This window comes from Acanthopagrus latus, chromosome 1, assembly GCF_904848185.1.
Source record: "Acanthopagrus latus isolate v.2019 chromosome 1, fAcaLat1.1, whole genome shotgun sequence".
In the NCBI taxonomy this organism is placed as follows: domain Eukaryota; kingdom Metazoa; phylum Chordata; class Actinopteri; order Spariformes; family Sparidae; genus Acanthopagrus; species Acanthopagrus latus.
In genome coordinates this window covers 7,810,174-7,834,725 of record NC_051039.1, presented here as the reverse complement: position 1 = coordinate 7,834,725, position 24,552 = coordinate 7,810,174, and the positions used below count along the sequence as shown (strand labels likewise).

The 24,552-nt window shown below is 41.9% G+C and overlaps 2 protein-coding genes across 3 annotated transcripts; both read left to right on the top strand.

The window, feature by feature from the left end:
- The first annotated feature begins 9,344 nt into the window (after positions 1-9,344).
- On the top strand, positions 9,345-12,863 carry sfrp2 (secreted frizzled-related protein 2). The gene is made up of 3 exons (XM_037104773.1): positions 9,345-10,065; positions 10,279-10,359; positions 10,589-12,863. The coding sequence occupies exons 1-3, from the start codon at positions 9,564-9,566 to the stop codon at positions 10,891-10,893; spliced, it is 888 nt and encodes a 295-aa protein (XP_036960668.1). The 5' UTR covers positions 9,345-9,563; the 3' UTR covers positions 10,894-12,863.
- A 2,977-nt stretch (positions 12,864-15,840) lies between these two features.
- tnip2 (TNFAIP3 interacting protein 2) lies at positions 15,841-19,988 on the top strand. Of its 2 annotated transcripts, none has more exons than XM_037113967.1 (6): positions 15,841-17,120; positions 17,660-17,962; positions 18,089-18,178; positions 18,283-18,546; positions 18,664-18,780; positions 18,878-19,988. In XM_037113967.1, exons 1-6 carry the CDS (start codon positions 16,803-16,805, stop codon positions 19,160-19,162), a joined length of 1,377 nt encoding a protein of 458 aa, XP_036969862.1. In that variant the 5' UTR covers positions 15,841-16,802; the 3' UTR covers positions 19,163-19,988. The 2 variants fall into 2 exon arrangements, with proteins under 2 accessions (XP_036969862.1, XP_036969856.1); XM_037113961.1 differs by having other exon boundaries at positions 15,854-17,120; positions 18,875-19,988.
- The last annotated feature ends 4,564 nt before the right edge of the window (positions 19,989-24,552 follow it).

Genomic DNA, 24,552 nt, shown 5'->3' with positions numbered 1-24,552 from the left:
CTGACCAGTGAAATCTCCATCAGTTAGCTCAGGGTAACAGGAATCAGAGGCCCCGGCAGGTTTTTTGATGGGCCTATTAGTGCCTCGGCTGCACGGGGAGGTTGGAAGGGGAGAGGTATTAAACAATTAGGGCCATAGACACAGATGTGGGAGACAGAAGGAAAAGCTCAGTGTGTGTGTGTGTGTGTGTGTGTGTGTGTTTGGGGGTTCCCAGGCCTATGAAAGTGGTCGTGCAGGACTACGCACAGTGTCCCATGTGGAGCTCATTTTATCCCTTCACTTTGAGGATAATCTGCAGCGTGTAGAAGCATAAAGCATGTGTGCATTTGGACTATTTAGTTTACTGGTATATACATTGTAGACTCTGTTTCTTAACATACTTATATACAGTGCAGAAAAACATTTGAAAAAAACAAAACAAAAAAACAGCAGACACACTGGCTGCATGTGTGTGACAGCAGCTAATAAAACACACACACACACACACACATAAATGTCACCCTGAATCCAGAAATCTATTGCATTGTATCAATGTATTTATCAGTGTTTTTATATGATCCGTTTTTGTTTTAGTTCCAGGACTTCAATACAATAGGAAGAGGAACACTTTAACAACAAGCCCAAAAAAACCTGCAGCAGCGACTACTGATATTTATAAGCAACTTTATTGAAAAACAAGCCCAAAGACGCTTATAATAAGCAGACTTGGCAACTGTACGTCAGATCATTTGTGTGAGGGGAGTGGTATGTATACTGTACATTAAGGTGGCCAGCAACAACACACACCAAGCACAGAAAACGTCTTTTGCAGCATAAATTAGATCGTGTGTGTTTCTGAACTTTGAAACAAAGCCAAGCTAGCTAATTCCACCTGCTTACATGCTACATGCTAAGCTAAGGTAACTATGCCCTGCAATCTGAAGTGTGTAAAACAGAAAGTAATGAGCGTATCAAACTTCTCCTTTATCGCCTCTTTCCGTCGGCTTTGTCGCATGAAGTCTGAACTTTGGAGCGAGCTAGAAAAGTGGGTCACCAGAGCGTCTCTGTAAAGAACAATGACTTTATTATTCATTCTCCATTTTACATGCACCGAACCAACCTCTAACTTTATTTTGAATATCATATCATCCGGGACGCCAACAAATCACTTTGCAGAAAACAATGGAGCTATTGTTTTAAACATTTCGTCGCCATTCCGCTCTTGTGATCCTCTGGCAGAGCAGCATTAAAGCAAACAAAGCAGTGTCATCGTCTTGATGCTGAGTACATTTGTCACTTTTCTTTTTTTTTTTTTTTTTGCTCACCATTTCAGTTGTAACAGCAGCCTTTAAAACCCCAGACATCGTGCATGGAACGGATTAGAATAAAATGTTGTATTCCAGCTTGTATACACTGAGCTTGTCACCTGATAGGGGGATACGTAACCTCTGGCAGTGCGAGGCAGAGCCAGGGCGATGTTTTGGTTGGACCGCTGGAGCTCCACACTGTGCCATCACCACCAAGCAAAGACTGGCAGAATGTTTCATTAAGCCCCTGCAGTGAGGAGATAAGCACAGCCATGTTTACTTTTTCCGCTCATGCACCTTGTGGCGCGGCGATGATGCTTTAAAACGCTTTTCTCGAGCCTTTCCGATTCGTCCAAAAACAACCGGAATCTCAAAAGATTAGAGCAGAGGCACTTTGGAGAGGAGGTTTGTCTGGTGGGATGTTTGAGGTTGGAAAAGCCCTCGGCGTTGAAGGGGAGCCATCGTTTAGTTAAAGCGGGGCCAGTTTTTTTTTTTTTTTTTTTTTTAAGTGTGTGCTCGCTGATGTGTCTCCCCAAAGAGTTTAGGATAACTCGGGGTCTTTTCCTCCTCCTCTCAGCGGGGCTCCGCCGGTTTAATGTGGACCGCCTCGGGCTTGTTCCGTCTGCCTCCGCTCACCATTAGACAGAAGCAGAGGCGGTGACGCTGCTGTAAGTCAGTGCTAATGCTCTTCTTTCTAGGAGCCTACGAGGAATAATAAAGGGCCTGGTGATTCCCTCTGACATGCTTTTCCTCCGTTACCGCCGAGGTGAATTCAGCACGTGGGGTTTTAATGTTGCCTTTTTTTTTTTTGTTTTGTTCTGTTTTTTTTTTTGTTTTTTTTTACATGAAAACAACAGGGAGGTAATGATGACACGTTGGTGGGTCCATTAAACTTAAACTTTTTGTGTTTTATAGTTGGCTCTTTTACAAAACCATTTACATCTGTGGCGGGGAAATAAGTAATTTATTGGAAAACCCCTGAAATTACAACATCACATGATGCACATGATTTTCCCCCTAAGCTTACATTGTAAATAATTGTAAATAAGCTATAAAATAAACTTTTGCAGAGTGATGAAACATATATACCAGTATGAAAAGATATGTTTTTAAAATGTGCATAAATAAATAATTAATGCAGTTTTGTTGAGGCTGATGAGGTTTATAGAGTCCAGTCTTATTAACAAATGACTGGGCTGGGAGTGTAATGTTCAGTTTGGGGCTTTTTAAAGGACAGCTCCACTGAAAACACACATTTTGGCTTAAAGAAAAAAGTCATTTTGCAGACCAAACTATTGCAAAAGCCAGATCTGATGCTTTTCACAATCACCCATTAAAAATGCTGTTTGAAAATAAGAGAAACAAAGAATATTATTTCATGCGCTGTTTTCCTTCTGCTCTTATCTAGACGACTCGCATTCCACAGCTCGTTCACGTTAGTAAAGTGTGTATTATGTTTACTCATAAATGTCTGTAGCTTTTGGCAGATCAGGGGTGTCTGGATAAAATTACCCTCAGTTGTATTGACTGAAGTTGAATGCATTCACATTTTTACAGTGTACAGAAGAAAAAAAAAATCACATCACACACATCTGGAAAACGATAATCTTGGAGATCTGTGTTCTGCGCTGGGCAGGTTTGTGGGAGATTGTTATATTTTGATGGTTTTCGTCTCACTCTTGAAACTGTAGAAAAGCATCTACAAGTCAAATCCTGTTTCATGGTTCAGATTTGCTGTTTTGAAGTGTCGAGGTTGAGTCAGTGAGCAGAGGTTGTTCAGAGTTTGGGCTGAACTTGGTGTAAAGTCTGTTTCTGCTCAGGGGACAAACGCTTCTCAGCTATACGTCCTTGTTGTGCTGCCACGACTGTGAACGAATGCCAAACCTTTATTTACACTTGAGCCCGCGTCTGGTATTCCAGAGGTCACTGTGGGTCACTTGCTAACCCGCTGCCACCATCGCTAAAATTAAGAGGGGTGGTTTTTCTTCTTCTTCTTTTTCTTTTTTTTTTTAACCCCCAAGTTCCTGCGATGGAGGTGTGTGAGATTATATTTCACAACACAAACTGTCAAAAAGCAAATGATCCATGACTTCTGCTGGAGTGGTAATTTGTTCGTGTCACGGAGAGAAACTTGTCTTTGTTGGGAGTAAATTAATTTGACCCGAAGAAAAAGAAGAAAACAGACGTGTGATGGATCATTGAGCTTTTTTCATTTGCATTTACATCCAAAATGCAGTTTGTTATTTTAAAGACAGAAAAATACAAATAGGTATCAAACAAAATGAAATCAAACAATAAGTAATCTAATATTTAAAATGTCAGTAGAGCATTGTCGAGACCTGCTCGTATTAAAAAGCGTGATGAGATAACTTTGGTTGTGATTTGACGCTGTATAAATAAAATGTATCCATTGCTTTATGCAAATCTGCACCGAAAACAGTGTCTATTCTGGGCTGAGATCCATCTTCCAAATCTGTTCAGTAGTTTTTGAGAAATCTTGTTGACAAACCAACAAACCACCAAACAGAAATGTGTGCAAACATGAACCTCCTTGGTAGAGAATGATATTATATAAATAAATAAAAAAAATTGTCTGTAATGGAAATTCAAACCTTAAAAAAAAAAAAGTAGTACCACATCGACACATGCAGACAATAAAATTCCTGCCAACATAATCAAAACCAGCAATTCTGTTGTAAAAGGCAAATAATGGGCTGAAGCTTCCCAATTATACAGCATGTCAGCTAACATATCCATCCTAACCAATGATGAGTTTTACAGTCTCTCAGAAACGTGGATGTGTGATTGTATTCTTAAGTTTGAGGGTGGGAGGGTAAAAGTGCAGAATCTGTATTTTATTTGTTTATAATTTCACTTTCAAATGACTTTGCTGTGCAGAAAACTCCCCCGACTGAAGATACATGCGTGATTTTTTTCTAAACTGTTCGAACCGTCTTCTTGATTTTCATTCAGAAGAAAAAGAATCAGTAAAAGTTTATTCACTCGTTAACTGGAGCCGGGCTACGGGCTGCCCTTCTCCGTATGGGGTGGAGATCAGGTACGGGTCAGTCAGAAAACACTTCTCTGAGCCGCTTGTGCTTTGGTCTTGAGTTGTAAAATATCCCCATCGGAGCCCTTCACAGTGTGAGTCTTGCAGCTTCGGTGTCGGTCAGGGGTCAAAGAGCAGGGCCCTACAGGAGGATCTGCTTGTCACACTGATCCATGGACATCCCGCGAACATAAACCTGCCTGCGTCAGTGCTGTGTTTTATGGTACAATGTCACCGTTTTGGATTGTGTAACACAAACCTGGTTGTTCTTTTGACCAACCTTCGAATACTGAAGCCTAGAATGGTCTGGCTGCACCCGTTATCGTTCTTCTCCAGGGGAGAAAAGCTGCCCTTGCTTGTTTGTATTTCTTTAAATCAATCGCATAAAGGATGCAGCAGCTGTGTCCTGCAAAATAATGTCAGGGGGGAACTGGTTTTGCAGTTGGGGAGGGGAGCCTGTACATCATCAGTGGATATTTCCAATATGCCGTCTTCAGCCGCAGTGATTTTTGTCCTGTCGCTGTGGCGATCCTGGTATTTTCACGGTGCCCCTTGCCACTTTTCGAATATTTATCTGGAGGTAAAAAAGCACTGGCGCTCGTGATTTGTTATCAACTTCACGCGACCGATCAAGTCATCAAATAAAAGAGTTTCATTACTGCTTTATATGTGAACATTAGCAGCCTGTGCCGCCACCCTGCCATTCTGCACTGATATTAGAGCAGCAGTACAGACAGCAGAAACTTTGCTGGACTTCAGTTAAATTGCGGCCATCATAAGCCATCGGTGGTGGGGGAAGCAACATTGAAATACCTCCAAATGTGGGACTGTTATGCACAAACCAGCCATAACATTGGCTCATTTATACGATCGTTTTGTACGTAAAGAAAAGGAAAATAAGACAGTAAAACATCAGAAAGTTCTCCATACTCTCACTTTGACCTCTGAAAACACTCCATGTGGACGGTCTGAGGATAGAAGGGAAACTTTCCCAACAAGAACTGGGACATCAGCAGAAAAAAACCAAATGATCTGGTTCCCTCGCTTCATATTCGTCCACTGCTGTGTACAGTGAACACATCTCTGGTTGTCCTGGAGTCTGGTAGAGTCGTCTGCGTGTCCCACAGCTGCTCTGAAGCCCCACGCTGAGTCAATTAGACCTGTACAATAGGAACATCAATTACGCCAAGCAGGCACGTTCTATATGACTCTGGAGCTCTAATGAGATTAATTCCTCTTGGTTGGGATAAATTCCTTCCCAAAATGTCAATGCAGAGGGAGTGATTGAAGTTAACAAGCTCATTAGTGCACTTCAGGACAATGTTCAGAGCGGTGTAGCTGATTCTCAGTCGGCAGTCAAGGAGCCACGGATGATAAGAAAAACGACAAGTGTTTTTTTTTTTTTTTTTTCTTTCTGGGCCACTTGATAATCGTTGTTTTATCAGGTGAGTTAATGCCAGAGAACACAATTTTTGTAACTGCAGACCTTATTTCAGGCTTTTAACCAAAAATCTAATTCACAAACTTCATCGACTTTGAGACGAGGGAACCGGATGTGCAAAAAACACTGACTGATTTCTGTGTTTTAGGACAGAGACTGCACCGCTCTATACTCCTGCAGCAGAGTGATGCCAGAGGGGAAACGACAGTGTCATACTGAGAGGTATGCAGTACGCCACGATGAGTTAGAACAGGCCGGTTTTTACTAGTTTCGAGCCGTCAGTGGAGGTCTACACCGCACAGACGATACTTGTTACGAGGATCACTTCGTTGTTGGTTTTGGTCTTTTCGTGGAATTTGTCGAAAAATAAGAAAAATATCGAATGCGACCAGACCGATCCTTTAATCTCTTCTGATCAGGTTTTATTTTCGTCCAAATCCAAAGATCCCGTGTGGAGGCTGGGTAGCTTGTGCACATAAAAAAATAAAAAAAACCTGTGGTCTGTTTGGTTCGTATTAAAGCGGTCCTGATGGCTTTGATGCTCCTCACACTGAGAGATGAGTCTTTTTCGATAAATTGATTCCTTCAGCATTTTTTTTTTCTCAGGGGATGGCTATCTTCTGAACCTGCACAACGCATCCTGTGATTGTTTCTGACTGCAGCCGAGCCCTCCATTCTTTATGAAAAAAGATGAAGGGAAGGGGTAATGGGTTGAGGGTAGTGCAAGAATGAGGGGTTACTGGGCCACAGATGGACGACTAGGTCCGACAAGCTGTGTCTCATTTTCACACAGAGCTGTAATGAGAACCCACTGGGGTGACTTCAAGCACAGGCCTGGGATCAGCTTACCTCTACTGCAAGCCTTTGACCTTAACTGTCTGTGAAACCGTATTGTTAATACAGCCCGCTCAGAAGAACCGAAACCTGGTGCTCGCTATTTATACCATTGATGGCCTGTGCCTGAGAAGTTTCACTCTGACTGCTCCAACACATGTTCTGTGTCGATCTAACGCCTCAGCGTACGTCCCACAGGAGCGCATCGAGAGTCCCCGTCTACAGCTGACCACATTCAGCCGCCCAGCAAAGGTTAGCCTGTGACCCGCCGCACCACAGGTACAGTTTAGCCAGCTGACCTACTGCTCAGTTTAAGGGTCCAGTTGCAGGTTAACGGGGGGCTTCGAGCCCTAAAATGGGCCTTATAAGTGTTTCTACAGAGACCCGAATAGAACTAACACACTTTGAAGGATGGCGGATGGCGGATGGGGGGGGGGGAGCGCTGCCCTGTAAAACCCAGTTAAACCTTTGACACAGAACGAAGAACCAGTTAGGATCCTGCTCCACAGCTCTTTGACAACACTCTGGACAAGGCCAATCCAGTGCAGGAGGAAAAATGTCGTCCAGCAACATGACGTCACGTGGCTAATCAAATGTATGATGGGTTTTTTTGTCGTTCACCAAACCACCAAGACAAATATGTGTAAAGCTACTTGCGAGTTAACCTGATTCTGATGCCGTATTTCTACCGTTTACCTCTCACATGGTGCTAATTGCAGCTCTGAGAACATTTCAGAGCTGTATAGTTCTGTCTCGGAGTAATACAAGATAATGTTTTTGGCATCTGACAATCCTTCAGACTCATGGATCTGTTACTTAAACTGGACTTCCTGGATTATATTTCATGCCCCAGCAGGCGCCTGCGTTATTTTAAAGCTCTGAGTGCCGGTTTAATAAGCCGGTCGCAGGTTATGTCAAGCCGAGTCCAAACGCCAGAGGCAAATCAAGTCCCAAGTCAAAAAAGTTGCTGTGGGACTTTTCAAAACTTTGACTACCACATGTTAAATGACATTAGCGGCTGACTTAAAACTTGTGCTGTGATGGTGGCAGAGACATATCGGTCCTAACATCTGCAAATCAATCAAAACGGTCTGCAAGACGAGACACAACTTGTGAGTGAGAAAACATGTTTGTAATATAAAGATCATCCAAAGTCATCCTGGAAGAAAACACAACCGTCAGCAGTTACAACAGTGACCACGTGTTCTCGTATAGTTTTCACTCTCCTGTACAATAATCATAAGGATGAAACATCTATCGCATCATTTGAAAGTGCAGCTCTTTATTCATTAAAACATTGTTCATACACGTCACCAAATCATTTATGGATCCTGTCTTGTTTTGGTACTGAAAGAAAACCATGTGAAGGGGGAACTCTCGCCAGAAACATTCCCTTTGTTCAGTTCTGCTAAAATTTAAAAAAAAAAAACTGGCGCACATAGAGCTATAAACTTTAATGGCAGGTTTAATTCAGAGCAAATATACCGAGTCAAATTCTTTTTCCTACGAGTTAAAACAGGTGACTCACCAGCTTTCTTGAATGATTGAAGGAGCTGCTGAGTGGAGGAGGGAGGAGGGACCGAGCTGTGACAGGAGCACACACACACTACACACTAGATTAGTTTTAGATTAGATACTGCCCAAAAGTTATATATGAATTAAAATAGAAACAAAAATGAAAAATTGCAAAAACGTATAGTACAATATAAAGTAGCATGTTGACAAATAAAAGTGAAAGTGAATAAAAGGTTTCTTGTCCTGAAGATCCTCAGCCTTGTGATTATTGGATCCCATGCTCAGCATTGCTTTATTATCAGAATCAGGGGGGTTTTTTTCCAATTATTTGGAAAATAGTAACAAAATTAATCAAAGAGAGTGAAGCAAAAGTACAAGATTTGCCTCCAAAATGTGGTGTGATGGTACAAGTACCTGACAGCTGTGGGCCCATTCAAGTACAGTTACTGAGTAAATGTACTTTCCATCACTTTCCAAAAGTATCTGAATATCCAAACCACAAGTGGTAAAATGTGCCTCTGTAAATTGTGTGAACTGACCCTTTAAGCGAGAGAAATTCCGCTAACATCAGATCCAAGATTTAAGTGTTCGCTCATTTCAGTTTTTCCTTGAGGGAGCAGGAGGAAGGTCAGCCCTGAGAAGAACCGCGCCGCTGTCTGCAGACCAGACCGGAGCTCATGTGGGGGGGTCCGAGAGGCGGACAGGAGCCAGAGCTCTCAGAGCGGGACGAGGCGGATCCGGTTTCACCCTTGGGTGGTGCTGGCTGGAGGTCTGCTTCTCACACCGGGGCGAGTCGATATTTCACCGAGTGGTGCAAACCTGCAGACCTGCCCAGAGGATTTCAACACTGAAACTCCTAATGATGGAAAAATGAACGCTTCGCTGCACGGAGCTAAATGCCCCCACTGACTACATTTCCAAACTATTTACAGCGTGGGTCTAAAAACAGCAACCCGGGGAGAGGGGGGAATCACTCAGGATGTGTGTCTGTTGATCTGGGCGTAATGAGGAAACCCTGTCAGACACGTTTTGTTTTTATTTCCACGAAGAAGGACTGCAGGAGGATGAAATAGAGAGGGAAGCTGTTCGGAATACGACTGGTGATAAAATACTATGAGCTATAATTAGAAATGTTAAAAAAAAAAAAAAAAAAAAAAAAAAAAAAAAAAGGCCTGTCGGGCACCAGAGGAGCAACAAGTGGGGAGTCAGATTTGTCTCCACCTGATATGAGGAGGCCAAGCGCTGAGTGGAGACGCGGTCTTTACGCACAGACTCCTCCCACGCGTGCCTGGAAGAAAACCTCCTGTACAGTGGGACCTGGCCACTGGAAGAGGATCCATCCACGCTGACTGATGCTCACCAGCCTCTGACTGAGGGTTTTTTTTATTATTATTATTTTACGCGTTTAGAATTTGCAGCTTTTACGCGCGCACACAAGATGAGAGCCCTCATTCCTACAGTGACGGTGCTGTGGCTGATGACATTACCCTGCACGGAAGCTATCCACGGATTGTACAACTTTGGCCAGCACGAGTTATACTACAAGAAGAACAACTGCAAGCCGATCCCTCCAAACCTGCTGCTGTGCCACGACATCGAGTACACGGAGATGCGCCTCCCGAACCTGCTCGGGCACGAAACCATGAACGAGGTTCTGCAGCAGGCGTCGTCTTGGATCCCGCTGGTGCAGAAGCAGTGTCACCCCGACACGAGAAAGTTCCTCTGCTCCCTCTTCGCCCCCGTGTGCCTGGACGACCTGGACGAGCCCATACAGCCGTGCAGGTCTCTGTGCGAGAGCGTCAAGAACGGCTGCGCGCCCGTGATGTCCGCGTTCGGCTTCCCCTGGCCGAAGATGTTGGACTGCGAGCGCTTCCCACTCGACAATGACCTGTGCATCCCACCTGCAGGCATCGAGAGCCTCGCGCCAGTCACCAAAGAGGGTAAGGTTTTGTCCATCTTTAAATCTACAGTCCCCAAATCTCGTGCGTAAATGGACAAAAAGCTTCTCGGCGCGTAAATAATGCGCGTGAACAGCTTGGTTTTTATGTAACTGGTCCATAATTTGCACCTCAGTCCATACCTGCCTTTGTGTGTGCATAAACCTGTGTGTTGAATACTGTTGTAACATTTACCATGTCCAACTTCTTCTGTAGTGCCCAGAGTGTGCGATGCTTGCAAGGAAACAGATGAAAACGACAACGAAATTGTAGACAACCTGTGCAAGAATGACTTCGGTAAGTCCACACATCTATTCCATTAGAGCGTTGTTTCCAAATGTGGAGCTCAGAGGCTCAGAGAGGTCATGACCCCTTCAGGTTCCAGGAAGAGAAATTGTGGCCATGATTTCCCTTCTCACTTTTATCATTTATAGCCCTAAAAGAACTGCAAATGCATCGTTCTTAAGCTTCTCAGATGGTTTCCATCAGCACATGTCAGTGAATGTTCCTCTTTTCTTGCACCAAGCCCTGAAGATCAAAGTCAAGGAGATCTCCTACATCAACGGCGACACCAAGATAGTGCCGGAGACCAAGAGCAAGACCATCTACAAGCTGAACGGTGTGACGGAGCGCGACCTGAGGAAGACGGTGCTGTGGCTGAAGGACGGCCTGCAGTGCATCTGCGAGGAGATGAACGACATCAACGCTGCCTACCTGGTCATGGGCCAGAAGATGGACGGCAACCTGGTCATCACCTCGCTGAAGCGCTGGCAGAAGGGACAGCGAGAGTTCAAGAGGATTTCCCGCAGCATCCGCAAGCTGCAGTGCTAGGAAGGAAAAAAGAGAGGGATAAAAAAAAGCACTGCATGTGTCGCTGTCGGAGGAAAAGTTTAGTTCAGCTCGTTCCAATTATCCCGTTCAAGTTGTCACACAAGTTGCAGTTATGATTCATAGATTGTTTTCAGCAAAGATGTGTCTTTGGCCTTAGAAACTAACAAATTCCTCTGTTTTTCGAATGGGTTGTAGTCAGAAATGTGCATTATCTTTAAAAATAGGAAATATGTAACACATCTTGAGCTGGCTAAAGCATTTGTTTGACTCTACAATTATTATTTTCCTGGATTTTCACCTTCTGAGAGGTGTTATGCTCCAATACACTCAAGCTACGTTCATCAAGGGCCGCCACATTTTTAAAACCACTTTTTTAAGTTGCTTAACAACACAGATCGTCCATTTCCTCTGAGCAAGGCACACATTTCTGTCAGGCAGACACAAAAATGACTCAAAGGGTAACTCCTGTTTTGACTCCAGAGGAAGCTGCATGTAATCTGATACATTGCCTCCAGTGGTGTCACTCCGTGGCTAAATTGCATTGTGGGTAACGTAGGCGCCAGGTCTTGTAAAGCAGTCCACTGGCCTCGTATTGCACTACTATTTGGATTCGGATTGAAAACAAATCAAAATCAATGCAGTAGAACCGGAGATACTGTCTTTTATTCCACGCTTTCCTGTTCCTTTTTGAAAACAACCTGGTGTCTACATTACCCACAATGCAACTTGGCCATCACTTGAGGCACTTCCTTAGATTATGTGCAGCGTCCTCTGAAACCGCAAAATACTTTAACCTACTTTTTTTCCATATATGAAATACTACTCCTCAAGAGAACAACACACTTTGATGTGTCAAATTTACAGAGTTTAACTTTAAATCGTAGCAATGTGAGATTTTATGAATTTCATCCATTGACTCCCTTTCATTTGGCGCTTGAGCTGTGGGCGCCCCCTAGAGGTCAGTTTAGTGGTGCGTCATCGCTGTCATCTCACCCAGTACAGTTGATTTCACTCAGATGTTGTTCAATGTGTGAAGAAATCAGTAATTACATGGGTAGAGTGAAAACTAGCAGGGATTTAAATCCAGGATTTTTAAAAAAAATAGTTGATTCTTAAAAATCATTGACAGATGTTGCCAGCTGTTTAATACAACGACTGGGACATGTTTCTTCTCTCATCTGGTGTTCTCCAGGATTTGTTTCTGCAGTGATCGGCTTCAAAATATACCGAATTAAACTGTTTTTTTTCACGGGCATTGCTCAGACAAGGCTGACTCATCTACAGGCGTTTGTTTGAGACATCTCAAAACTCCTACAAGGAACAAAATACAGACAGAGTTAAAGGCTTTGACTTGCTCCAGGTAGGACTTCAGGATTCAAGTCCTCCAATTAAATAAATTATTTGCATTTTTAAAACCTCGTTTCCAGAGACACAAAAACCTAAATCATACTGTGTGGTGCATTTTGAGTGAGGTTGTGATCCCCGCGTGCGTAGTTGTGAAGTTCAACGACAAAATAGTGTTCTTGTTTTGTTTTTTTGTTGTTTTTTTTAAATTCATACCGTTTTCTCAAGCAAAACTGAGAGATAGCTGGCTATATTCTCTTCCTTTTCCACATTTTAATATTCTTCTTTTTGTACTTGAGCCACTGCATCCTTTTCTATTACAGTATGATTTAACAAACAAATATTTTTCTACTCCAGTCTTTTCATACTTCAATTTAAACTTCTTATGTTCCATCTCCACCCTGTTGTTTTTATTGAGTAACACAAGTTGTTTTTTTATTATTATTATTTAGGTATTAAAATGATGAATATCTTGAGTTTTGGTTGGTAACGTTGATTTGATGAGCAGTAACTTGTTAAGCGCAAAATAATCATGTGTTGTATGTGTGCAATGTAAAGTATTACTGTGTAAATATCAAATACTGTCTTTTATTCTTGTATAAAGTTTTCAGCGATTAAAAGCTGCCAACGACATGTTTCGAAGTGACTCATTTCATTAGTGTGTGTGTGTGTGTGTGTGTGTGTGTGTGTGTGTCAGGAAAACCAATATATCCACAAATAACAAGAGTTAAAAAAAAGAATAGTCCTCATGGCCATTTAGACAGAAAATGAACCTACAGTATGTTTTGGTAAAAGGCGCCATCTAGTGGAATTTGATGGTAACATCTGTTCATGGTCAGAACTGGAAGCGCATGAGACATTATTTAGTGAGTAGTAATATTTAAATGTATTTACAAGTACTTGCTGTTACTAATTCAGTATTAATTATGTCTTTTGCAACACATCAGATCTGTATCTTGTTTTGTTTTTGTCCCCTTGTTATTAAACCCAAGTGAAGCCTATAATGCTAAATGAATCTGGGCTTATAAGACTTGTGTGACTTAAATTACATGTTTACGTGAAGGAATGTCTGTACTTTTGTACCAACTGTTGGACATTTTGCTGACACACTTCTGAGAAACACATGGCACTTTTTGTTTCTGATACCACTTTGGTTTTCACTACTGGGATTACTGAGGGAAATTCTTGTACTGCTCGCAAACAGTGGGTACGAAAGAGCCCCGAGGCTTTGAAAATATTCCAAGAGGTAATTTCATTCTGGAAAAAGATGCCAAAAAGACTTCACCGGTAAACTTTGGAAGAGCTTATGTTTCTCTTTTTTAACTCATTCAATTCAGTCTAACTCAAAAAACCTCCAGATTCAATTTGAAGAACTGAAGTCTAGACTTTATATAAAAAAGTGGCACTGGGGATAACTTTAGTTGTGTTTAATACTATTTTAATGACAAAACATTTATATTTACCTTTCACTTAATACCAACATCTCCATATGGCTCCACACTGACAGAAGTGAAAACATTAACATGGGTCTGCCCATTTTTAAAGTCTATAAATTGTCAGAAAACTTGTGAAAAAGTTTGCGGAGGTAAAAGTGTTGCTTGTTATGTGTAACCAACAGTTCAAAACTCAAATATTTAAATTATTCAGATTCATAAATGTTGAGAGATGCAGTAAATTCTCACATAAGATGCCTCAACTAGCAAAAATGTACCATATTACTGTTTTATAGATAACATAAAATGGGTTGTGTTAAAATTTGATTATCAGAAATGTGGGTGATTGATATTTTGTCGATCAGTAAAACGGCACCACGGTCAATTTTACACATTAAAGTGTGTTTACACGTCTGTATATGTGGGAAAAGTAGCATAAAACCTTTTGTAGCTCCGGAGGAATCTGTGTGTGATCTGATAAATTGCCTAGAGGTATCACCTTTTTTTTTTTTTCACATATTCTGCCATTTCAAATTCTGATGTCTCAACTTTTCCCACAATGCATCTTAGCTGCTGAGTGACATACCTGGCGGCAATTTATATGGTACATGCAGCTTCCCCTGGAGACACAGAAGGCTTTATACTACCTTTTTCCAGACCTGTAAACAAATTTTGGTGTTAAAATTGGTTGAGTTGCCCTTTAATCAGCTACTTGTATTACTACTGACAGGGTGGTTCCAGCTCAGTCTCCCAGTTGTTGCACAGCCTGGATGACTGACGTTACATTAACAGGTGTAAAGGGGGACTGCAGTAAGGAGAACCAGGACGGCACTGAGCGACTGTGCCAAAGTACTGAGGGGAACCTACAGTGAGACCTCCCACGAGTGAAGGGTCGTCACATTCAGGCGCCTCACTTGTGGCTTCTGAACAGAACTGAAAGTGAATGGTGATGGATGAATGAACTCACTCACGGTGCCAACCTGACCACACCTCCTCCCACATACTTTTAACACGCTTCACACCTTGAGTCATGTGACCCTGACAACTGTCACATGTGACTGTACTCAGTGACTCACCTCCAGCAGCCCTCATGTGACATTATGGTGTGATTGACCCAGAAATACCTGGGACTCTCCAACCGGCCAGTAGAGCTGAGAGGGCCTAAAACTGTACACCTCCTGTCTAGACAGTAGTTTCATTCTGACCCGGCACTGCTCTCGTTCTTGTAGTACATATTAATGTATTCTAATACCAACAGGTTATAACATTAAATGTCAGCTCTGCAGCTGTTTAAAATTAGTCGGTAACATCTTTAAGTCTCAACACGGACAGGGACTGTTCCTCACAACGAGCAGTTTTACTTCTCTTTGCATTCTTACGTAATATTCCAAATGTCAGACTTTTACTTTTTACAGTATTTTTACACTGTTGTATTTAAATTGTTATTTAAGTACAGTGCCTGAATAGCCCTCTTCCATCATTGCAATGTGTGTGTATATATAAATCTTAGATCTGTTTCAGTGATGGAAAGTAACTAAGTAGATTTACTCTAGTGCTGCACTTAAGAAGCTGTCAGGAAATACTTCTTTACTTGAGTATTTCTTTTTTATTTTCTGATACTTTATTCTTCCACATCACTACATTTTGGAAGCAAATATTGCACTTTCTACTCCACTACATTTACTTGATTGATTTAGCCACTGGTGATTTTTCAGATTGCATGCTGCATCAGAGCAAAACTAACACATTTTAATTTTTGTTTCATTCTTGGCCACCATTAAAAACAAAACAAAACACTGAAATCAGAATGTACATCTTATATTCAGATATCTTATATCTGCCTATGTCGAAACTGAAACTTTAGTATATATCACAAACACACAATTTTGTTTTCATTTTTATCGTCTTGAAATAACTGATTAAATAGCTGATTAGCCTATAGATTTAACATCCTCACACAGGGGGAAAAAATCACACTCAGACCAGTGCTTATTTCCCTTGTGAAACACCAGAATAATCTTCCAGAATAAAGTCACTATACAGAATGATATCATGGTAATATATATTTTTGTTTTAATGACAAAGCTGATATGCGGTAAAGAACAGTGACATCACAGCGGCACTTCAGGACAAGTCTTAGCAGATATGTCTCTAATTCCAACATTTCATTAAGCAGAAATGTCCCATAGGATTATCAGAAGCCACACACTGGTCAGTCACAGCATGAATCAGCTACAGGCTCCACACACTCACTGGTTTGGCCGTAACTGCGCAATCCAGGCTACTCAATACAAGTCAATTACATCATGAAGGAGAGACGTTCGCGATGCCTTCAGAGCGATGGGAAAAACTGAAATCGTTTGAGCGACGATGAATAAATCAGCACAGATGACTGGAGTGTGTGGGGAATTTGCTGACACTCACCGGCACTGATGTGACGTTTAAGGGGCGGGATGAGTGGAAAACCTTGTAAACTACCGCTGGGAGAAAAAAAATGAATGCCCTTGAGTTAAGTTTTGTCAGTGTGATTACTTGCAAAGTATTGGCTAATATTATAAGGGGACTTTATGTCTAAGGGTAGTTTTTTTTAAAGATAGTCTCTGTTGAACTTTTTGAGTGGAAGAAAGTCACGTGTCCCAATTTCTAAGAATAACACACTCCATATATACACTTTGATAACACCTTTTTGTGTGCTACTGCTCATCAAAAGCACCGGACTGCGTCGATATATCGCAGAGAGAGTGCCAGTTTACGACGGCTAGTGAACGCATCATCGCTACTTCGTCTCAGCCGTTGGTGACAGCTAGCTTAGAAGTTTGTTGGCCTGCATTAAACATTTGTGTTTCTGTGTTTTCTTCGACATTCGTGCCATTAGGCTATAAAACCCCATTACCTCCCGATGACGGTCGACAGTGAGTCTTTAAAAGCGAGCAGAACTCATTTTGACGAAGCTAGAAAAAGTCCGCGGGGAAGTTCCCTAGGAAATCCCCTGTTCGGGGATATTATGCTCGAAGCTGGTGCACGATGACCTCCTCGGTGCATTTCTGAAGACACACGGCGGGGAGCAGAGGCGTCCAATGCTGGATTATTAAAAAGACGAATCCTTCCGTCAAATTTACAAAGCCCTTTGCAATGGATAACGTCAGTATAAACACGGATAAGGACCTGCTGAAAGACAAGGTCCGGAGCTACAGCACGCTGAACTCTCTGTATCATGAGACGCAGCAGGAAATCGACCTTCTCAACAAAGAGATCTATGTCAAAGACAATATCATTGCAGATTTGAAAGCGAGGCTGGGGAGATACGAGAGGATCTACATGTCGCTGGGAGATAAAGAGTCTGTGGTCATAGGGCCGTCCAAGTCTTTGCTGGAGAGCTTGTGTAAAGAGATATGCAAACTCAAACAGAAGAGGAATGATGTGGAGTTCAAGGCATCTAGACAGGCAGAGGTGAGTTATGTGGAACATGCTGTGAGTAAAGTTGTGATGGAGAACAATGTCAAGAAAAAAAAACTTTAAAGTAACTCTAACCAACAAATCCAGACTGCAATGTTTCACCTAGTGTGTAAAAAATATATTGTTTTTATATATATTTATGATGGATTTATTTTATTCATTGCTGGACATGTGCAAGGACATTATCAGAAAGGTTCACATGATGCATGATTAAAAACTAGTTTGGGATATTGGGATTTTAGTGTTTCACTTGATTGTTTATTCTGTGACATATCTGAATTTCTATTTTTTTTTTTTTGTTTGTTTTCTGGATGTTTTTGGTCCACAAAATTATTGCGACACATTTTATTTGACTTTTGCTGCACATCCATGCACATGTATGCACCCATACCCCCATATCTCTAACTCATTTTGAGTTTATTAATGAGTAGCAATAATAAGAATCAAACACTTTTTGTAACCTTAATAGATTAATGCACTATAAATAAGATGACTTATTAAACGCTCATGTGATCATGCGGTTCGTCTCTCAGGAGATCCAGAGGCTGACTGTGCAGCTCAGAGAGAAGGAGCTGGAGCTGGAGACTGTCAGGTGCCAGCCGGACCACGAGAAGGACCAGGAGATCCAGAGGCTGCGGTCCGCCCTGGAGGACAGGAAGCGGGCCGAGTCCACCAGAGCCGTCCTCTGCACATCCCTGGAGGAGGAGGCCGACCAGCTGCGCAGCCAGCTCGGCGCAACGGTGAAGGTGTGCCAGGAGCTGCTGGCCAGGCTGGAGAAAGAGAAGAAGGGGGGAGACGAAGTGGAGGTTGTGGCTCAACAGCAGAACGCTAAGGAGGTGTGTGAAGGATGTGTTTTCGTATACTTGGGGCTTCATGTGGCGACCTGTGCAATGGACATTTAACTGCAACTCGGTTTTTTTTGGAGGGCTCTGTTGTAATTTTTCTTCCACCATTTTCTACAGATGTCAGAGTCAGGTGACGTAAGTAGCGTGAACACCCAAATCTGTCGACTTCAGAAGGAGAATCAACAGCTAAAGGAGCGAGTGGCATATGTAAGTCTTCACCTACAACATGTTTACAAGCTGTGTTTATAAAAAATGTGTATTTTTTTGCCTTTTTTACACCTTAAACCTTTGCTGTGGTTGCTCCTTTTTAGGTTCAAGGTCTGAATTCTCAGTGGCAGAAGTATGACGCCAGCAGGGAGGACTACATCAGAGGTTTATGTCAGAGGCTGAAGGAGACCTCTGCGCCGGGCTTGATGCCGGTGCTGGGCTCTGTAAGCACTGGGTTGCTTCATCATGAGATCTCCAGGCTCAACGGGTTACTTGACGAGAAGATGACCGAGTGTGAGCGGCTGGACAGAGAAGTGGAGGACATAAGGAGGCGAGACCAAGAGCGAATCCAGACTCTGGAGCAGCAGGTTGGTGCTACATTGAGGTCGCAGTGCATCCCTGCATTCCGCTGCGTTTAATCTTTTGTATACCTTGAGAGAATACAGGATCAAGACAACTAAAGGTTGCGTCTTTTCTTCCCACAGGTACTCATCTATGCAGATGACTTTAAGTCTGAGCGTGCAGACAGAGAGCGAGCGCAGGGCCAGATCGAAGACCTGAAGGAGCAGGTTCATCAGTTAAAACGGCAGCTACACAAACAGGTGAGATGAAAACCCTTAAATCACGTGGATAAGAGCAGTGTTAGGCACGTACGCTTGCTTGTGCAGTCCTAACAGTGTACATATGTGACTTCAGCAGGGAGCAAGCAGAGAGAACAGAGAAGTGGTTCCCATGTGTCGTGTGCACATAGGACACAGGATCTCCTCAAGGCGACATAAGGACTCTTCAGAACCTCTACTGATGACCACAGCTGAGATGCAGAAACAGCCTGCAGCTGCAGCAGCAACAACAACAACGCCAAACCCCGGCTGGAACAACTGCCCGGGCCTGTCGGAGCTACAGTGCCCGCGGTGCCTCGCCACGTTCAACGACAGGGACGCTGCAGAGTACCTGAACCATTGCGAGGAGTGTGCCAAACTATGAACGGAACAACACTCATTTGGAGAAGACAGTTATCTCTCGCTGACAGTAACTCGACACTGAAGAGCAGCACTACACGGCAGAAAAACAACTTGAGTGGAGTTTCCAATTCGGAGAGACTTGACAACAAATGAAACGACTGACTTCAGACGATTGGACACAGTGAAGCAAAACTGTGCAACCCAAAGTTCCCCTGTCGCAAGAGAAATGAGTTAAAAAAAAAAAAAATCCAGTGTCTGGTTCTTAGTGATCTCCTGTTGCAATACAGGGGGTTGTTGTGGTGGAGAAGTGGATGCCAATGCAATATATCTAATATCATATACCTCAATGTGTCAAATTACAAACCTATTGCACTTTCTTGACATTTCGCCAAAAATTAATCGTACGATTAAGAGATTCATGACACATAAGCTTCTAATTTTGGATCTAGACAACTAGTTGATAATGTGGTGCTATTAGTTGTTTCATGATTGAACTCTACGTAGTTCTGGTCTGTAAATTATATATTCTTAATAACAGATTTAAAATATATAACTATTCTATTAATATTTATTCTCTTTGCATAGTGATAGAAAAGGCTAATTATTTGTAGTGCAATGTTTTGTTGCCTTTTTTCTATAAAGCCATAAAATTCTTTTTTTTTTCTGTAAACTTTTGGGATCAAAATTGTAAAATGCAACTGGAGAAATGTTTGACATTCAATTTTTTGAAACTGTTTTTTTAAAAGACTGCATCCCAACTGACAAAAATGCTTATTTTTTTTGGAGATCTGGTGCTGTTTCTCTTGAGCTGGCACATTATTTTTGTAATAAAAGTCTGTTCAGCCTCACTTATTATATCTTATGGTGATTTATGCGGCTTTAAATACGTTTATATAACTGCGTGGTGTATTTTGCTTCTTGGAGTCTGCAGCCTCGAGCTGTAACCACAGATCATAGCCTAACCACGAAAATGTTGGCACTACTTAATCTAAGCCTGTGTGCATGTCTTTTTCTGTGTGTTTGTGTGTGTCCATCTGTGTCACGTGTAAATGCTTGTGCGCGGTGGAAAACCCCTTCCCAGTGTTGCCTGAATGGGCACGCTGTACTGTGACAAACCATATTCCCAGCTGTTGTGTGGCTGAGGCAAACACTGCAGGGGCACCGAGCAGACCAGCGAGAGGTGGTGGCTCAAGTTACATCCAACGACCCTCAATAACCACCCTGCTGATCACTGAGGGACCTAAACATTTGTGCAGTCAGTCGTTGTGAAGTATCGTTTTGACGCAGACGAGGCCGACAGCGCTGTTTGGTGAATCAGTTGTCATGGATTTGGTGTAGTAAGAACAGGAAGCTGGACATCCCCTGTTGAAAAGGAAGTAGGCAGTTGCAGTGCATAGAAGAGACGCAGCTTAACAAATGTGTTCACTGTGTGAGCGAGCACATACCTCCTCAGCAGCATTGTTATTTTGATCAGATAAAAGGTTATTTAAAGCAAGGCTCTGGAATTTTGTGAACACACCACACATGAGACCTAAAGAAAAGTTGAAATGATTAGACACTCCCGGGGGTTTTTTGTTTTTTTGTTTTGTTTAAGTTAAACATTTTTAAAAAATTGAGCTGGTGCTTTCTTAAGGGTCAGCTGAGAAGATTGATACCACTTTTGAGGATGTAGGTGCAAAAGCCAAGCTCATGTGAGCGGTTGTTTATCTTAGCCTAGCTTAGCACAAACACCTAACAGAAATTGTCCAGCAAATAGCCACTGTAAAACTTAAAATGGAGGTTTTCTATTACACTATGATTTTTGTACAGATTAAATACAAGATGATGGGTAAATTAGTGACTAGAAAGAGCTAGGCTAGCTGTATCGCTAGCTTATGAGCAGCTGGAAACTTCACATTAAGGGTACAAAATAAGTGTCTTCTCATCTATTCATTTATTTATTTATATATTTTGTCAAGATCACGCATAAAATTCAAATTATCTTTGGTTTTTGTGCAGATCAATCACAAGCTATGCCTTAATAAGTGATTGGGCAGCGCTAGGCTAACTAATGGGATGCTATTAGCAGGTTTACGCTGCAAACGGAAGTGCTGTCAGTCTTCCGATCTTCTCAAGTGATTGCTTGAATCCCTCCTATAAGTTTTTTGTTGTTGTTTTTTTTTTTTTACACTTACCCTTTATACTTCTTGTACAGATTATGTCAACAAGTGATTGGACTTAGCTAGGCTAGCTGTTTAGCTATCTTATCAACTGCTAGTAGTAGCTTCACATTTACCCCACAAACATGAGTCGTATCAATCTTCACCTATAACTTTCTGCCTGAAACAACAGTAAAATGTCAAGTTGTCGTTTTTTTTCACACGTGGGTGTGGATGTGTACAGATTAAGCACACAAGATATCGGCTACTTTACTTTGTGGTTGGACGGTGTGAGGTTAGCTATTTAGTTAGCTTAGCACACTGACTGCTAAGTAACATGGCACATTTCTAAACACACTTCTGCCTGGTGGTGAATATCACAAACACTATTAGGATAATTAGACTTACTGACATATAATTTAGATAAATAGTATTGGGACTTCTTCAGAAAACAATATGAAGAGGTGAGAGGTGTAAGAGATGGCACCCAAGTCCCCCAATACAAATCACCCGTCAGCTTCAGCCTTCAGGCAGCATCACATGTTATGTTACTCATCAGCTAACTGCAGGGAGATATTTGTAGCTGAATTACTTTCCGCACATTTATTTCATTTACATAACACTAGCCTGGCCCCAATTCATGTGCCCACAGAAGGACTGGTGCCAATTTTGGCTTTAAAGGGCAACATTAGTATCTCGTCTGTGAGCCAACCACATGCAGTAGAAATACACATGTTGAAATACACACAGGCCCAAAAAAGGCCACGAGTTGTCTGCTGGGGATTCTCCCCCCGCCAGCTAACACCTACGCAATACAACAGGGTCTATAAGTGACTGAACTTCCACACACACAAACGCTCTACCCACCGATCTGAGAGTGGAAAAAAATAGGTCACAAATCCCCACCTGAGTGTCTGGGAACTTTTTCTAAGAAAGAAAAAGAATTAATGAGAACAGTCAGGTGACAGCGGTAGACCAGTTCCTGTTTGAATAAAACATGTTTCAAAGCGTCAGGATGTACCGATGTAGCTGTCATATACCTTTAACAAAGAGGGGAAAAAACTTCAACCTGACACTTATCCCGACAAACACAGAATGGATAGATGCAGCCTTTAATCTCGTGTGTATCCTAAAAGAATGGGAATTTCCCGCCATCACGGAGGGAATTCCCAAAAAAAAAAAAAAAAAAGAAAACAGGCAGACGAGTTTATTTGAAAATGGAGCGCCGTCGACTCGAGCAGATCGGTTTAATTTAAAGTATGCTGGTGGAGATAGTTGGTATTAATGTTGTGTTTTTTTGTGGGTTTTTTTGGCTTTTCTCTAAGGAAGTCCAAGGTTTCAGCCACCAAAAAACGCTATTGTGTCAGAGTGCAGCCAGGAAACAAGGTGGGGATTACCTCTTTAGAAGTGTATGTGATCCTGAAGTGCTCCAGGCGGCTGACAATGAAAAAGATCAGCATTCTGATTACAAGCTACAAGGCAGCCGTGATCCCTTTTAATAATCCTATTTGGCGCTTGCCCTTGTCATTGTCAGACTGCTCTAAGTGCACCATTGTGTTCCCCTTCATCAGCCAAGGCCGTATTTAAAGCAAAGGTCGAATCAACAAAAGGAAACACGATGGAAATTTTGTTTAAAGTGACTTTTATTTTTTATATTGTTTTATTTAGATCGCAACCCACGTTCGTCTCAAGCATTCTGCTCGGTGTCTTCGACTCGTCTGCGTTTTGTGGGGCATTTGCTCAAATGTGGTAGATCTGATCTTACATCACCGGTGACTGAGAGCGAGCACGTAGAGCTACAAACAGCCCAGCAGTCATTCATACCTGAAATAAATGATAAATGAGTCACATCTGCTCGGATGGCGCTCACAGACCAAAACCTTTTTTGCCACCTTTCTACATTTTTTTTTACCACAATTCTATCATTCATCAAGTTTGTGTGGTAATTTTTTCATAGTAAAAGCCCGTGTTTTTTTTTTTTTTTAAGAAATAAGTGGAAAAAGTCAAGAGGAAGCAGCCACTGTGAACTTCACTGTAACTCACTTCCTCTTCACATTTATATGTTTGAGTCTGGATGGAAGATATTGTACTTTTCACACTTTTAAATCCAGAGCTGCTTAACACTCCATTATGTCTGGCATTGCTTTACGCTTATTTACTTGGTGAATAAGGGTACAAACTTTCATGGAACTTTTTGTGGTTGTGGGTTTGTTTCTGGGTTTTTTTTTGTTTGTTTTTTTTGCATAAGTGTGCCATCTAAGAAAAAATATGTTTAGTCTGCAACATATTTGTTTCTAAAACAAACAAAAAAAAAACTTACTGGATGATCTCCCAGCATCTTAATGTGGATTTTTGTTTGTTTACATCCTCTGTTCTAAAATGAAGATAGTAGTAAAACTGCAACTCCAACAATCATTGATATCTTACAAATGTTAATAAAAACTGATTTCAAACCAACTGGTGGAGAAACACAAAGCGAAAACTCTCACTGCTGCTGATGTACCCTGTGTCCTGTCAGTGTGGCTCAGTCAAAGGTATGTATTAAGTCATCTACATAGATAAGCCAAAGCATGACCTCATTTCTCGCTCGCTGTACCCTGAGGGAATGTACTTGATTTCATAACAGCTTGAAATTAATTTTCCCTCAAGTTTCATGTGCATATGTGAAATGGGGCTACATGTAAATGCCCTGAAGTAGCCCAGTGGCGGCTACCTATGTGGCTTTTAGGCACCTCACATTTGAAACTAAACCTCAGGAGCTACATGACTCAGTAACAGTGTCCCTCTGCACTGATTATGACTGTCAATTAGTGCATTTCCCAAAAGGAACACGTATTTCAGGGTGTGACTCACCCGTGCAACCCATCATCTCACCGCAGACATGCAGAGAAGCAACAATAGGTAAAATTCCTGTTTTGGTGGAAGTGCTCTTCACCTGCCTCATATGGACATGATCATGTTGAAGTGAATGGCTTTTAAGGGAAGTTGGTCCTCTCGCTTTTGCTTTAAATAACTTAAATCCGTACTACAAGGAACTTTTAACTGGCTATGAAACACTCTCGCTTTAAAAATGCTGCTTCTGTATGGCCTACATAAGCAAACAAGACCAGAGACAGATTGGATGTTGCTGTGTAAGGATCGATTGAGGGGTCCGACAGCCTGAGGAAAGACAATTCTCTATAATTTGTTGGTACAGTACGGCACCGAAACAAAGCTTATCCTGTCTTGTCAATATCATTATAAATGGCTGTTCTTGCTTAAGAAAAGTAGTTTT

Bases quoted from the DNA above. Each gene is read 5' to 3' on its own strand.
- sfrp2 (XM_037104773.1), top strand. From the start codon at position 9,564: ATGAGAGCCCTCATTCCTACAGTGACGGTGCTGTGGCTGATGACATTA. The intron at 10,066-10,278 runs GTAAGGTTTTGT...CTTCTTCTGTAG, and splicing joins CGCGCCAGTCACCAAAGAGG to TGCCCAGAGTGTGCGATGCT. The intron at 10,360-10,588 runs GTAAGTCCACAC...TCTTGCACCAAG, and splicing joins CCTGTGCAAGAATGACTTCG to CCCTGAAGATCAAAGTCAAG.
- tnip2 (XM_037113961.1), top strand. From the start codon at position 16,803: ATGGATAACGTCAGTATAAACACGGATAAGGACCTGCTGAAAGACAAG. The intron at 17,121-17,659 runs GTGAGTTATGTG...TTCGTCTCTCAG, and splicing joins AGGCATCTAGACAGGCAGAG to GAGATCCAGAGGCTGACTGT. The intron at 18,179-18,282 runs GTAAGTCTTCAC...GCTCCTTTTTAG, and splicing joins TAAAGGAGCGAGTGGCATAT to GTTCAAGGTCTGAATTCTCA.